This window comes from Equus asinus, chromosome 4, assembly GCF_041296235.1.
Source record: "Equus asinus isolate D_3611 breed Donkey chromosome 4, EquAss-T2T_v2, whole genome shotgun sequence".
NCBI lineage: Eukaryota > Metazoa > Chordata > Mammalia > Perissodactyla > Equidae > Equus > Equus asinus.
In genome coordinates this window covers 69,515,257-69,531,161 of record NC_091793.1, presented here as the reverse complement: position 1 = coordinate 69,531,161, position 15,905 = coordinate 69,515,257, and the positions used below count along the sequence as shown (strand labels likewise).

Genomic DNA, 15,905 nt, shown 5'->3' with positions numbered 1-15,905 from the left:
AGAACAACCTTCAGCATCATCCCGGACTCTTTTCCATTCCTTTTCTACAAAATTGTTGAGATTCTGTAGTATGTGTTGTAGAACAAATGTTTTTCTGTATGTTTGAAACTTTTCATAATAAAAAGTAAAATAATAAAATTAACTAGAATTCTCAAGGGGGGAACAATTCTAATTAGAATAAAAATGCCACTATCTGGAGAAGCCTAACAGGAACACTTGTCTTGGTGTTGTCTGGGTAAAGATTAGATGTGTTGAACTCTGGTGGTGGAGAAGAAAAGGTCCAGAAACAAATGGAATACCTTGGTTGTGTAAACAGCTGCCTATTTGTACCCAGAGCCTTGAGAAAATATTACTAAGGTATTATTTGACTGCTAGCTTGGCAGTCAACTAGGACATTTATTTGGGGTAGAATGACAAACCAGGTTATCTGGAGGTGAAGACCAACATTAATTGAGCACCTGGTACATGCCGTATGCTTTCTTTAGAAGACAGGGAGAGAGAGAAAGAGAAAAGATATATATATAAAAGACATGTATATGTAGATATATATAGAGAGATATAGTTTCAGAAGGTGTCCTACACAAAATAGATCTATATTTTCTTCTGCATTTATAACTAAATCACACTCTAGTAATTTAAAAAGTCAGTGAAAATTTATAGCGCATTTTATGTTTTCATACATCTTTTTGAGGATAAACCTCGAAACACTTTTATGAAAAAAGATATGTATCTCTGAAGGATTTGTAGCCACTCTCCTTCTCCTGTGTTAGAGCCTAAGAATTGACATCTCCTTTGCCATTTCAGGACTTTTTTGTAAGGATTGTGGGTTAACATATATATGTCTGTGATTGTTGAACTGGTTTGCCACTCTGGGTGGTGAAAAGGTCTGGCTATGTAGTGACTGTGCAAATTTTGTATTTTTTCTGGAAAATTTTATTGAGGAACAAAAAAGATTTGAATAGAGAGAGAACCCTTGTTTCTCAGTGCAACACTCAATATTATAAAGATGTTGGTTCTTCCCGAAGAAACCTATAAATTTGAGGTGATACTAATCAAAACAATAGTTTTCCATAATGAACTTGACAAGCTGATACTATGATTCATCTGGAAGAGAAAATGTGTAAGAATAGTCAGGAAGTTTGAAAAAGGACAGTGGAGACATGATAGAGACTCATAAAGCAAGAGCAACTGAAGAGGATAATATTGGCATATGTTAAATATGCATGCCATTTTAAATCAGGGAAGAATGACTATTACAGTGATAATGCTGGGATTCTTAATTTTCCATTCAGGAAAAAATATCCCTGCCTTTCACTGTACCAAAAAAAAAGAAAATCTGGATGGATGAAAGAGCTAAATATAAATTACAAAAGTAAGATACCAGAATTTTTTTCACAATCCCTAGGATAGGAAGTAAGATATAAAATGATTAATAACTTTGACTACATAAAATATGAAAATGTCATAGGACCATAAAAACCCGCTAAGTTAAAACAAAGTTGGCACACAATAGATTGGGTGGAAATACTTCTACCTGTACCGAAGTCAAAGGAGCAGACTCCTTGAAGGCAGTGACCCTGAGTGCGCCCTGTGGACCCGCAGGAGAGATGCGCGCTCGCCGTGATGGGGAAGGACTCGCTCCCTGCCTGACTGGACGCATCTGGCAGCCAGCTCAGGAGGAGAGCCTTCTCACACGCAGTAAGTGCCCTGTCTCCTCCACTTCTTAGGATGTTTACAAGCCCCGTCGGAAATACAAATGCCAAGAGGAGCTGCTTGATGAAGAATCTCGAATCCATGCTACACTTTTGGAATATGGCAGGTAATGAATGGGACCCTGTCTAAAGTGTCTATTTTATAGAACCATTGGAAAGAAAAGCTAATTTGAATTGCTTCATTGCGATTAACTTGGTTGACTTTTACCTGATTGAGTTTGCTGTTTTTTACCCTAGATTTCCAGCATCAGGGGCTTTTCTCTCTCAAGTTGTTAGCCAAGTTTCCTGATGGTGCTAGAGACCTGACCTTTGAAGGGAGCCCTGGCTCTGCCTTCCTTGGGGGGTTGGGGTGTTTGGGGCATTTGCAGCAGCTGGGGGGAGGGTCCGCACTTCGTGCCCCCGCCATTTGTTGAAATCTTTAGATAAACTAAAGAATTGAAAGCAGTTATAGCAGTTTTACTTCTTTAAGTGTTAGAATAAGAGTTTTGGTTTCCTGTGAAGAATTGTCCTAACCAGAAGAAAGAATTTAGAAGTGGTTTGTTACTTCTTAAAAAAGTCTCTAATTTTTAAAAAAGCAATCTAAGATGCTCAGTTTTTCTGTGAAACACACACACGGAAGTGCTTCTCCTCACTGAATTTTTGGTTGACCCTGGGTGTTGACCTTCATTCTTGTCCTGCGTTTTCTACTTAGGGTGACTGACTCCTTCATGTGAGTGTGCCTCCTTGTGCTTCTTCCTTTATGCTGGAAGTGGTTGCTGTGCGCTGCCTCACAACCCAACCCTCCTTGCGTGGCTGGAACTAACAGCACTACCACCTAGTGTCTCCCTAAGTGAGCACCCGATGGCTTCCCCCTCTGGGGTAATAGAACCAGCGGAAATTAGGCTTAATTGGCTTAATTATTCCATCTTTCAAATGGAATTGCAATCACCACTTTGTTTTTGTTTTTGAGGGAGTAGTGTGGGGTCAAGTCCTTCCTTCCCAAGGATGAAAACTAGTCTGTTTTCTAACTAGTTGTTAGTTCTGTCCCTAAGCCACCTGGTGTGTTGGCTGCCCCCACAGCTGACAAGTTGCTGCTGTGAATTGAACCCCTCTTCTGAGTCAGGCAGTACCAGAGCAGCTACGTAATTTATGGGACCCAATATAAATGAAAATGCAGGGCCCCTTGTTAAGAATTATTAATAATGATTAATTGTCAAGAATTTCAAGACAGCATCAACAACCAAGTGTGGGGCCCTTCTGCCTGTGGGGGCCCTGTGCAGCTGGACGGTTGCACGCCACAGGCACCGTGATGGGGTCTTTCTAGCCAAGCCCAAGCTGCAAGTGAGTAGATGAGGCTGCACTGCTCTGGGTGACCCAGAGCTGGAGAGACAACCTCTGTGAATGTCACATGTTCCAGAGCCAGAGTACTTAGGGGAATCTTGTGCTGTTTGTTAGTTTGTATTGTTCATACCTCCATTTTCTCCAATATCATGGATCCTCCGATGTTCCTGGGAGTGAAAAGGAGTCAGAGAGTTGGTAAACGACCCACCTCACGGAGACCATGCTGACGCTATTTCGATACTTTGTTTTGAAATCCTCAGTTTCCAATTGGATCTTTTGCGTGCCTGATAGATGGTAGCTGTTATCACCTTGGGAGGGCTGGGTAAATTCGAGACATCCTCTGCATCCTCAGGAGTGCTTGGTGCAGTTTGAGGCCAGAGTCAGGCTGGGCTTTCTTTACGGAAGGGAGCAGGGCACAGCTTCTGTTTGTGACTCCTCTCACATTTGGAGGGTGAGAAAGGGGCACAGTGTCGCAGTACCAATCTTAGTTCCTGTTGGTGGGTCATGCTGAGTTCTCCTGATTTCTCAGACGAGGGTAGGTGTGTGATGAGGATTTTTTGTTTTTGTTTTTTTGGGAGAGGGATTATTTTGCTTTCTGTGGAGCTTTCTGGCAAGGAGAGAGTGGGTTTGTGAGAGGTGGGCAAGTGGATACTTAGGACATTTTGATAGTTTTTTAGCTCATTCTCCTTTGTGAGAATGGTAAAGACAGCATTCAGAAGGGTTAAAAAATAATTTGCCCAAGGTCAACTACTAACGATTAAGAACTATTAAGAGCCTCAGACTGTGACTTGAACTCAGGTTTGTTGGGCTCTAAAAGCGTGTCATTATTGTTATCTACAAATATTGTTTGAGCCTCCAGTGAGAGTCTGGCTCTTGGTTTTAGAAAGACAGGTGTAGTCTTAGTTATTTGGTCTGAGACCGAATAAGAAAGGAGTGGTTGTTAAAACTGACAGAGTATATTGGATAAAGTTAAAGTGCCAACAAGTGTGTTTTGTTTTCCTTCTTTGGCAAGTCCCCTCCCCTCCTTTCTGGCTCTCCGACTCTTTCCTCAGGGTTCTGTTCAGAACTCTCCACTGCATGGAGACCTTTCCCCTTAAATGAGGATTACATAACAATATATATGTGAATAACTTTGAACAGTTTGTCTTATGTAGAAAATGGTAAATGTCAACTCTTAGGTGCTGTCATCACCATTATCACCATCATTATTAGCAGCAGCAGTTTTCTGTTCTCAAATGCCCTTAAATGGGACCTTTAGATTCAAATGAGGATGCTATCCTGAGCCTCTCCTTTCAGTTCTCCTTGTCCCTAATACTCAGTACCCCTAGCACTAACGCTCCCTGCAGCCCCGTTATTCTTGCTCTTAGTCCCTCTGCCTTCCCTTCCCCAGTCCAGCAAGGCTGGCCCCCTGCTGGCTCTGGGACTCGCTCTGCTGTATCCTGCCTCTCCCTTTATGTTGTGGCATCCCTTACTTGCTCATCCCCACCTAGGAATCCAGATCCCCTATCTGTTGTCAGGATTTCTGTTTTCCTCTTCATCTCACCTCTTGATCAGAGGGAGAGTATTTTGACTCCGAGAGGAAGAAAGTCTGAAAATAGAGTTTCCTCTTTGGGGCTGAAGATCACTCGTCAGCCGAGGCCCACAGTGCATCTGGCTTTGAGGTCAGCATTGCAGCTTATTCCTCCTTTTAGACTTTCAGTGGCTCAAATAAGGCTGAGCTTTAAGCCTGGTCAGCCCTGCTGAAGGCCTTAAGGACCGTGTGTCCATTAAAAACTTGTTTGAGTATGTTTATTCAAATGTTATGCTGTTGGAAAAACAAAACTCATAGTTTTGATTTTAGACTTAAAATTGAAACTCTGTAATATTTCAGTTTTATTATGAGTCCAGTCAACTTTTAGGAGCCAATTTAAACACCTAACCATGCTCTACAAACGGCCGCTGTGGGGAAATGCGTTTTATGTGCAATGTGTTTGACTTGCAAGTGGAATTTTGAAGCACAGCCACTAGAGGCTGGAGTTAGCCTTCTCTACGCTATTTGACACTTAATTTCGAGTTGGCTTGAATTCATTCTGTACTTAGTAAATGAAATATGATGTGCCTCTCCTGGGCTGTTTGTGTCCTCTCTGATGTTGAGGCCCATGACATGCTCATAGAAGGTAGTTAATAAATGCTTATTGGATGAACGGAGAATAAGGCCCACAGTCCTTAATATTTAGGGCTTTTTTAATGTCCCTATTTTGTTCTGGGTTGCAGATCGTTTGATATTTGTCTTAATTTGTCCTGGGGCAATTGTTCTTGATGTTTAGTTTGTTTTTTAGAATTGTGAGTTCCCACATGGTAGCCACTAGCCACACATAATGGAATATTATTCATCCTTGAAAAAAGAAGGAAATCGTGCCACTTTAACAGCCTGGGTGAGTCTAGAAGACGTTATGCTAAGTGAAGGAAGGCAGACATAGAAGGAGAAGTACTACGTAATACCACTTACTTGAGGCATCTAAGACAGTCAGACTCACAGAAGAGAGTAGAGTGGTGGTTGCCAGGGGCTGGGGAAAGGGGACATGGAGAGGTGTCAGTCAAAGGGTACAGTCTCAGTTACTCAAGGTGAGCATGTCCTGGAGAGCTACTGTGCCTCTGGGTAATAGTGCTGGGTGTTGTATTTAAAACTTTGCTCAGAGGGTAAATCTTATGTTAGATATTCTTATCACACACACACACAATAATAAATAAAAAGGATGGAGGAAACTTCTGGAGGTGATGGATACGTTCATGGCATAGATGGTGGTGATGGCTTCACAGATGAATACTCATCTCCAAAGTCATCAAATTGTGTGTGGGAAATCTGCACAGCTTTTGCATGTCGATTATACCTCAAGAACATGGTTTAAAAAAAGTAAGAGTGGGTAAAGAGGAAACTGACTTAGTTTAGAATGCTGCTGCAGGCCTCGTGGACAAGGTGACTGGGACGCTTTTACACTCCCTGCTGAGTGAGCAAAGGTGGCATAGGATGACATAAACCGTCATTTTGACCATATAACAAAATGGATAGAAGGCAAAGTCCAGAAGGAAACATGCAAAAATATTACAGTGATTACTTCCAGGCAGTGGGATTATAGAAGATTTTTACTTATTTTTCTTAAACTTTCCTGTATTTTTTTCACACGAGACAAACAATAGAGGTGATTTCAGAATCTGAACTTGTGCCAGTCTCAGTGATTAGTTGCAGACGACAGAATCCATTCTTTCTGGTTCGAGCAAAGGGGAATCTGTTCATGGGTGCTAGGACTGAGATGCCAGGACCACCAGGGGACCAAGCTTGGATGCCCCATGGCCACGGACAACACTAACAGTCACCTGGACAATCAGTAAGCCTGCCCTCGACTGTTGCCGTGGAAACCCCACTGCCTGTGATGCTCAGGCCCAGACACTGGAGCATGCTGCTGTGGGAGAACCGGACCCTCTGACCCCTGCCAGCCAGGAGCCCCATCCTCCACCACCTTGGGGGGCTCACTTCCACCTTTTAAATCTCCGGCAGGCATCTGTCCAGAGGAGCTGAGGCCACTGGCAGAACCCTAGCTGCAAGGGAGTCAGGGAGATGCAGGTTTCAGTTTTTTCCAGAGACTCCCATGTAGCCAAGCACAGAAGGAGGGGCTTGGCATACATTTTGAGTGAATCAGCCTGCAGGGTCCACCAGAGAAGTGAAATAAGAGTGAAAAACATGATCAGTTGTACCTTCACCCTCTGAAGGCCCTGTGAAGGCTCAGTTATCTATTGTGCTATAATAGGGGACAGCAGGAAGCTCCCTCTTTGTCCCAGGAGCACTGGCTCTCAGAGCCCCTAGCCTCCACAGTGCACACTGGCCTGACTTCCCGCTGTTACTATCATCCTTGATCCACAGACTAGCAAACCGAGGCTCCTACAGGTTGGGTGACTCATGCTGCTTGGGGCTGGGACCAGGAAGGACTGACTCACGGCTCGTGCTTGTTCCCTGTCATATTCTGGCTTCTCAGACACGGGACGTCAGAGTGATGGGGCTGCTGCTTTGCCTCATTGCTGCACCTCAGCCATTTGTCAAGGAGCCTCTGTACTGTCTTGGAATGTGGGGACCCTACAGTGAACCTAACAAATCCCCTGTCGTCACAGGGGCTTCCTCCTAACAAGAAAGGCAGAGACGGTAAACAGATGTGAGACGGCTCCAGGGGCCCTGAGTGAAGGCTGCCAAGCGGGGGGATAGCGGAGAGGCTCTGAGGAGGGGTCTCTCTCCTGCTGGGTGACAAATGACCCCGACACTGAGCAGCTACTGCAGTAAGTGTTTATCTTCTGGTCTCTGTGGGTCAGGAGCCCAGGGGCAGCATGGCTGGGCAGCTCTGACTCAGGGCTCTCGTGGGGTCAGTGAGGATGTCAGCTGTGGCCGCCTCGTCCCAGGGCTGGAAATCTACCAGTAATCTCCCGTGTGTGGCTGGCGGCAGGAGGCGTCAAGTCCTCACCATGTGGGCCCCTCCACAGGGCCGCTCACAGGTAGGGGATCTGGCTTCCCCCAGGAGAGATGGAGATGGAGATGAAGCTTGAGGTGTGCACATGCACACCCACACACTCACACATACGCACACACACCCTGCCCTGCCTGCTTTCCTCCCGCACAGCTGTGATGAAATGGAGAACAAAGCGAGGACAAACACCCTCTCCCGTTGTTCCCAGACCACCCTTCCTCCCCGTCCACAGCTTGCTTTCCTTCAGGCTTCCTGAGAATGGCCTTGGAGAGTCGTCCCGCTGACAGAGAGCTGTCTGCTCCTTGTCCCTGTCCCCTGGAGCAAGGAGACAGCACAAGTTTCTGCTGGCCATTCCAGTCTTCCATCACCTGCCAGCACAGGGGGCTTTGTGGTGGGCACCGATGCCCACTTGGAATTGCTGGACAGGGCGTCCGATGTCCTTCTAGAACAAGGGGTTTCCATTCAGGCAGCTGGAGCACACATCGCTGGGAACTCCCTGCTTTGGATCTTATTTGCTGTTGGCGAGTTCTCAGGGGGGGTGGGGGGCTGGGCTCTGGCAGGGGAGGCTGGGGGTGTCCACCTGTGACAAGGGGCCTGGATATGGGAGGAGCAAAGTGGGGGCTCTCTTCTCCTTTTTAAAATAGTAATCCATCACTTCGTTGGACAATTGCTCATTTTTTTTCCTTTTCAAAATTATGATATAGACACACAGAAGACACCCAGTGTATACGCATACATATGTGTGTGTGTGTGTGTACAGTTTAAAGATTCATGTCGTGGAGATGTCTGTATTCACCCCCTGTGTCAGTAGATGGGATATTGCTAGCAGCCCAGAAGCACTTGTATCCCCCCTGACAAAAGCCCCTCTCCCTGGGGTGACTGTCAGTGCCCTGACTTTGTGACAGTCGTGTCCCTCCTCAGCCTCATAGTCTCACTCCCCAGGGGCACGTTCAGCTGAGGCGTTGCATTTTCCCCATTTTTCTCCTTTACGTAAAGTGCAGTGTGCACCCTGTTTGCGGCCTGGCTGCCTGGGTGACTCACTCGGCTGCTGGGGGCGGCCAGGGTACCTGCATTCTGGTGGCTGTTTTGTGTTCCTTGTGTGGATGGGCCATATTCAGCCATTGTCCCATTGAGACATGCAGGCCCATTCCAGCTTGAGGCTCCGAGAGCACACCACCCTAGGCCGTGTCCCACGCTTCACTGGCATTTATAGCTGGGAGCAGAACTTCTGGGTCCAAAGGTGCTCTGACCTTCCTGGGCAGTGCCGCTGTCTTTTCTAAACGAGAGCACGTGTGCGCAGGTCCTGTGCGGAGTTCAGGGAGGTGCAGCATCCTCCAGGAGGATCAGCTGCAGAACAGCCTGGGTGGAGAGGAGAGCAGCCGGCTGCTCAGAGAGGGATGGATGGTGGAGGCCCGGCCGAGGGTGTGGAGGCAGTCAGTGATGCCGCTGCATAGAGCGGCCGCTGCTGAGAGGGACAATGGCAGGCATTAAGTACATGGAGCTTTCCAGGCAGGAGCAGGGGTGGGCAGGGGCTTTGAGGCTGGGGGCATCTGTCAGCTTGGCTGCCACAATAGAGTGCCATAGACGGCCGCGTGAACAACAGAAGTTCATTTTCCTACAGTTCTGGAGGCTGCAGGCCCCAGATCAGCATCTGGCAGGGCGGGTTCCTGGGGGGCCCCTCCTCCTGGCTGGCGCCTTCTCCCCAGGGCCTCACGTGGTGGAGAGATCATGCTCTCGTCCCTTCTTCTTGTCAGGGCACTGGTCCTACCAAGCTAGGGCCCCACCCTCATGGCCTCATTTAGCCCCTAGCATCTCCTCACAAGCCGGTCTCCAGCTACAGCCACCCTGGGGGTTAGGGTTTCAACATAGGAATTTGGGGAGGACACAAACATTCACCCAGTAACGGGGGCTTCGGGGCCTTTGAGGAACTGGAGCCTGCATGGAGCAAGGGGGGAGGGGTGTTGTGGTTATCTGTCGTTGTGTAACAAACCACCGCCTATGTTAGTGCTTTAAAATGAGAATCATCATTTATTCACTCACGATTTCAGTTTGGGCTGGGCCCAGGGGGACAGCTCCTCTCCGCCCTCTGTGACATCAGCTGAGGCCTTGCTCACAATGCTGGCAAGTTGGTGATGGCTGACAAGCTGGGAGCTCAGCGGGGCTGATGGCCAGGGGCCTTGGTCCTCTGCCATGTGGCCACGTGGGCTTCCTCACAGCGTCATGGCTGGTTCCTAAGAGAGAGAAAGTGCCACTTGCCAGTCTTTTTCAAGGTTAGGCCTGAACCTGGCAGGAGTGTCATTCCTTCCATCGTAGAAATCACAGAGTCCAGGTACAGCTACTGGCCATTCCTACCACAGACCTTGCCTTTTTGGGAAGAGAATAAAAATTATACATATTTAAGGCGTACAACATGTTTTGGTACTCCGATACATAGTGAAATGGTTGCTACAGTAAAGCTAATTAACATGTACATCTCCTCACATAATTGTCTTTTTTTTTTCTTGGTGCAAACACCTGAAATCCATTCTCAGCAAATTTCCAGTGCATGAGACAGCAGTGTTATTACTGCTGCACGTTAGCTCTCTAGACTGACTCATCCTGCTAACTGCAGCGTGTGCCCTTTGACCCCTGCTCCCACTTCCCCCACGCCTGCCCCTGCTGACCACACAGGCCTCGTCTTCTCTCAGCCGTGTGCGGTGGGAAACATGCCACCTTTTATGTTGGCCTCACATCCTGGGCTAAAGATCTTCATGTCCTTGAAGTGCATATTGCCTAGCTCTTTCTCCAAGCCTGCACCACCCCAAATAGTTAAGACACGGTGGAGCACCCCAAAGCTGGGACAGTCAGGGCCAGCTGTCTCAATTGCTGGACATTGCTCTGTGGCCAGTGCACAGGACTCTCCATGGCCAGAGTTGCAGTGGAGTGTGTGCTTTTTTCTGGCGTGGGGTCCATGGCTTTGATCACATGCTCTGATGGGGCTCTCACCCAGAGAAGGGGTGCCGTGATCGTGACCACAGATCTGATCGGACCAGCTCTGCAGCGTGGCTGTGAGAGGAGGATGGTCTGTCCAGCCTGAGCCGACCTCACAGAAGCCACGGTGCATCACCTGCCTGCTCCCCATCTGCCACTTAGCAGGAGTCCAGGAGTGCGGCTATCCAAATTCACTCACTTTTGTGTTTTTGTTCAGTTTTTTCTTGTGGAAAACCAGAGAGACACGAAAGTAGGAAAAACAGTATAATGACTACTCCCCCCATGTGCCCAGTTCCAGCAATTATCAGCTCCTAGCTAATCTCGTATCGTCTATCCCCCCTCCTTCTTCCCCCTTTCAGATTATTGTTCTCAATGTTTTTATAGACTAGAACACACACTGCACAGTGCTTCTGTCCTCAGTGTGTGCATGGTGGGTTTGCACACTGTGAGCTCACCTGGTTAGAATCCTAGTACCCACTTCTGATGTGTGGATAGGGGGGCAAAGTGTTCCCACACCACCAGCAATTCCCTGACATCTGACAATTCCCTGACAGTTCAACTCAATTGGGACCCTCTCCACTGGAGTCAGCATACTTACTTGGACCAGAGACCTTTATTTCTGCATAAGGTGTCAAGTTAAGGTCCCCTGTGGTTTCCTTTCAGCCTGAAGGACTCCCCTTGCTGGAGGCAGGTCTGGCGCACAGCACTCTCTCAGCCGTGGGTTCTATGGGAATGTCTTAATTCCTCCCTCATGTTTTAAGGACAGTTCTGCCAGATATAGGATTCTTGGTTGGATTCTTTTTTCCTTCTGCACTTTGAGTACGTCAGCCCATGCCCTCTTGCCTCCAAGGTTTCTGGTGAGAAATCACCTCCTGATCTAACTGGGGAAAATAGGAGGAAAGCTCTCTTCCTCTCAGCTCTGTGAACGTTAATGATGTCTCTTCGCATGTCTTATGCAACAGAACATTTTCCTATAGTATTATACTATCAGTTAAGTTGTAGGATCATTTTCAGATTAATCAGAATTTAAGGAAAAGGAATTGAATATTTGAAGTCTAGTCGTTATGAGGTCTTTAAAAGCCAAATATGATTACATATTTTTAAATTAGAAGTGAAAAGGCCATTGAAGCATCCTACAGATTTTAATTGCTAATAAAGGAAACACCACTCTCTAATATCCCACACAAGTAAAAAACTCTTTGGGGTCCTTTTTCTTAAGAGTAAAGGGGTCTTGAGACCAAAAAGTGAGCCAACCACTGGAGTCTATCCCCAGCCATGCCTGGTGCCTTTCTTGCTCTGACCTCATAAGGAGCCACTATGATGGAATTGATGAAAACCTATATCAGCCTCTGGGTGGGGTTAGGTTTTCGGTCTTTTGCCCAGGCAGCTGTTTTGGTGACCTGTTGGTAGACCGCACCCAGCTTGTTTTCTCCGATTTTTTCCCCCATTTTGTTTATTTTTTCATCTACTGTTTTTTCTTCTTTCATTTTTATTTTCTTTTTGATTTTTCTTTGTTCTCCTTTCTCATTTTTTTATTCTTTTTGTCTTTTTCTCATTTTTCTTTTCCTTTCTCTCAGTTTTTTCTTTTTCTCTATTTTTCTTTGTTTCTTTTTTCATTTTTGTTTATTATTTTCTTTTTTATTTTTCTTGGTTCTCCTTTCTCACTTTTTTCTATTCTCATTTTTATTTTTCTGATTTTTTATTGTTTTATTTTTCTCTGTTCTTTTCTTTTTTTAATTTTTATTTTCTTGTTATTTTTCTCATTTTTTATTCTTTTTGTCTTTCTAATTTTTCTTTTTACTTTTCCCTTTTTTCTTTTTCTCCATTTTTCTTCGTTCTTTGCTCATTTTAATTTTTTCTTTGTTTTTGTTGTTTCTCCCATTTTATTTAAATTTTTTAGTTAGTACTTTTAGTATTAGTGCAGTTAGTATAGTTCGTATTGTTAGTGTAGATAGCATAGTTAACGTGTTTATTATACTTTGTATTATTTGTTACTATAGTTAGTATAGGTGCCCTTCTTAGAATCATTAGTGTTAGTTACTTTTGTTTATTAGCCTAATTAGTAAGTAGGGAGTAGTGTTAGTTAGCGTTAGTTTCAGGTCACCATGTCTCTGGGCCTGGCGGCCGCCTCTGGCAACAGTAAGACCCATGTAGCCAGTTACAAGCTGCTAAAGACCATCGGGCAGAGCAGCTACTGCAAGGTGAAGCTGGCCCAGCACCTGCCCACCGGGACCGAGGTGGCGGTTAAGATGGTGGAGAGGAGTGGGAAGAGCGCCTCCAGAGCAAAGGCGCTGCACTGCGAGGTCCAGAGCCTGAAGACCGTGCGCCACCCGAACGTGCTCAAGCTGCTGGAGGTCGTGGCCACAGAGCAGACGGCCTTCATCGTCAGCGAGCTCGTGAGTGGAGGAGACCTGCTGGACCACATCCGGAAGAGCGGCCCCATGGCGGAGGACGAGGCCCGAGGGAAGTTTCGGCAGCTCGCCTCGGCCCTGGAGTACTGCCACCGGAAGGGCGTGGTGCACCGGGACCTGCGGCTGGAGCACGTCCTTCTGGACAGCGAGGGCAACGTGAAGCTGTCGGGCTTCGGCAGCAGCGCCGTGTTCCTGGGCCAGGAGCTGAGCACCCAGTGCGGGAGCCCCTGGTATGCGGCCCCGGAGACCTTGCAGGGCCGAGCCTACGCCGGGCCCCCGGCGGACGTGTGGAGCCTGGGCGTGGTGCTGTTCTTCCTGCTCACCGGGGCCCCGCCGTTCTGGGGGTGTGACCTGGCGACGGTGCGCAGGCGGGTGCTGAGTGGGAGGTTCCCGCTGCCGATGTTCCTGTCCTGGGAGTGCAGGAACCTCCTTGGCAAAATGCTCACCCTCAACCCACAAAAAAGAATAAGTATCCAGAAAATCCTGAAGGACCGCTGGGTGAATATGGGGCAAGAGAAACTGCGGCCCTACAAGGAGCTGCCCTTTGACACCAGGGATCCCTGGGTAATGAGTGTAATGCTGAGCATGGGGTTTCAGCAGGACAGGATAGAAGACTCTTTAAAAAACAAGCGATATGACTCCCTCATGGCCACGTACTTAATGCTTAGTGACAAGAAACCACGGGTGGTGGGCCACAGCATCCTCGTAAGACCTTATGTGCCTCCCATGGACCCCAGCAGCCGTAGCTTCTCCCTCACCTACTCGGTGCAGCTGAAGGCGTCTGCGTGCGCAGGGAGACGCCATCGCATCAAACCTGGCTTTCCCGCCTGGCTCTGCAGGGCTGCAAACCAGCATCAGCTGCCTAAGGGGAACGCGGAGTCAGAGCTGAAGGCCACAGAACCTGCCAGGATCCTACCAGGCCTGGAGTCCAGGACCGCCACCCCCAGCCCAACCCCCCTGCATGGGCCTGGGGCCTTCCCCTCCACCCACAGCACCAGCAACATTCCAGGGGGCCCAGAGGTCACCTGCCGTGGCAACCTCCTCCATGCTGGGCAGCGTGAGGGGGCAAGGCCAATCTCTCCTTCTGGCCCCACCCAGGGCCGGTGGCGGGCTGCTGGGAGCTTCTTAAATTTCCTCAGAGACTGGTGTTGTTGCCTGGACCCCAAAAAGATACTTTGAAGTAAAAAGTACCCTTGTAAAAGATATTTGTTCTTCATTTGTTTAAGCTTAGTGTCTGCAAAATATCTTGTAGGGCCGGTTTAAAATAGAATGTATTAATGGAAATCTGGAGGTTCGGGAAGGCCAACAGATGAGGAGATGATGCCATTGCCAAGATAGTTTGTTGCTCATAGTTCCCAGAGGGGCCACACCACAGCACACAGGGCCCCACGGGGAAGCCCCAGGGTGGTCAGGAGGCAGAGGGAGCGGGGGACACTGTGGGCAGGAGGAGCCTTTCCTGTGATTTCTGGAGGAAGGAACAGCGAGGCAGGGTGAACAGGCTCAGGACTGGCTGGTCTAAATAACTTCACAGGCTTTGGGGCACGAGGCTGTCCCAGTTGTCTGATACCCACCCTGGGGGACAAGGCCCGGGGGTAGCAGCCTCGACTACACATGTCCAATAGAGGTAGTTGGGGTGTGGATGGACACTGGATTGGTTGGTTTGTATTTGAAAAATGGGCCCAAGAAGAAGGGTTCTCCCTGGGGGTGGCGGGTCGGCATGACGAGGGAGGCAGGAGGCCGAATTGATCGGATTCAGAACAAGGCGTGTCCACATGTGCACGCAGGACACATGTTAAAGCATCAGGTTACAGAAGCTAGAAACATGGTCCAGACAAGGCTCAGCTCAGATGTCACCTGAGGAGCCTTCCCTGCCTGCTCCGTCTACAGTGACAGCGTCCCCACCCCAGTCTCCCTGCCGTCACCCACCCCATTCCCCTCACAGCGTTCAGGGCCCGGCCCCTTGCTCAGCACCCCACCGTGACTCTCCCCACCCAGAGGAAGGTCCTCACAGGACCTCCCATGCCCTGCACCATCTGGGCCTCCCCCTCTCTCGTCTCCTCCCACCACTGCCCCCACCCCCCTCTCCTGGTCCCCCGGCCCTGCTTTTCCTCTGTGGCACTTCTGCCATCTAACCTGCTGTGCTCTGCTCAATGTTTGTCCCCCTCTGTGATGGCTCCATGGGCGCAGCAGAGTTTGTTGTCTCATCTCCTTCACTGCCATCTGTCCGTGCCTCCAGCCTGAGTCAGGGCTGGGCACAGAGCAGGGCTCCATGGACAGCGAATGAACAGATAACGCTTAGCACTCCTGGAAGCGTGCTCCTTTGTAATCTGCAGCGTTCACTCACTAGCGCAAGTCTGAGGCCCTACTGCTGCTGGGCCAGCTCCGGACACTGGGCAGCAGTGGGAGAAGCAGGCAGAGGTCTCCAGTCTCATACAGCTGCCAGCCTAGTGGGGGCTGAGAAAAAGTAAGTAAAATATACACAAAGCCAGGCGGGAGTATGTACCATGGTGAAAAAGTGAGGAAGGACTTGAGCAAATTCCTGAAGATCTTTAGGGAGTAAGCAATGCAGAGGGTAGAGTGTTCTAGGCTAGAAGACCAGCAAGTGCAAAGGCCCTGAGGCCACAGTGGGCTACAACTTAGAGAGTCTTAGTTATTAGTGTGGAGTGTTAGTTTTGTCTCGAATCTGAATTTCGCTTTTGTTTATAATCCTTGCTTTCACCTTTCTAGCTAGTTAACCTGAGTTCAGCAACTTCTGTTCTATTCTATGATTTAATGTAGAACCGGGTGAATTTGGGTGAAGTCAGTATGTGTTCATTGAATGGCCTTCCTGGGCCCAGCTGTATTAGGCATCAGGAGGCTGTGAAATCAACACAGTGGTCTCCCTCTTAACGACCCCACTGGATGAATATCCTCGCTGTCCTCCAGCCCCTCCACTGCCCCATCTCATCTGAGTCTCGAGCTCCGACCCTGACCCTCTGTTGCACCTTCACCCCCACTTCCAC

The 15,905-nt window shown here is 48.3% G+C and overlaps 1 protein-coding gene across 13 annotated transcripts in view; it reads left to right on the top strand.

Annotated features, from left to right (window-relative positions):
• Positions 1–15,905, top strand: part of LOC123285344 (coiled-coil domain-containing protein 93-like) — a 157,142-nt gene that overhangs the window by 100,242 nt on the left and 40,995 nt on the right. For all 13 annotated transcript variants that reach the window (XM_070507484.1, XM_070507480.1, XM_070507483.1 and 10 more), the window contains one exon: positions 1,728–1,819. In XM_070507484.1, the coding sequence (XP_070363585.1) occupies positions 1,728–1,819 (92 nt within the window). The remainder of the gene's footprint in view (positions 1–1,727; positions 1,820–15,905) is intronic.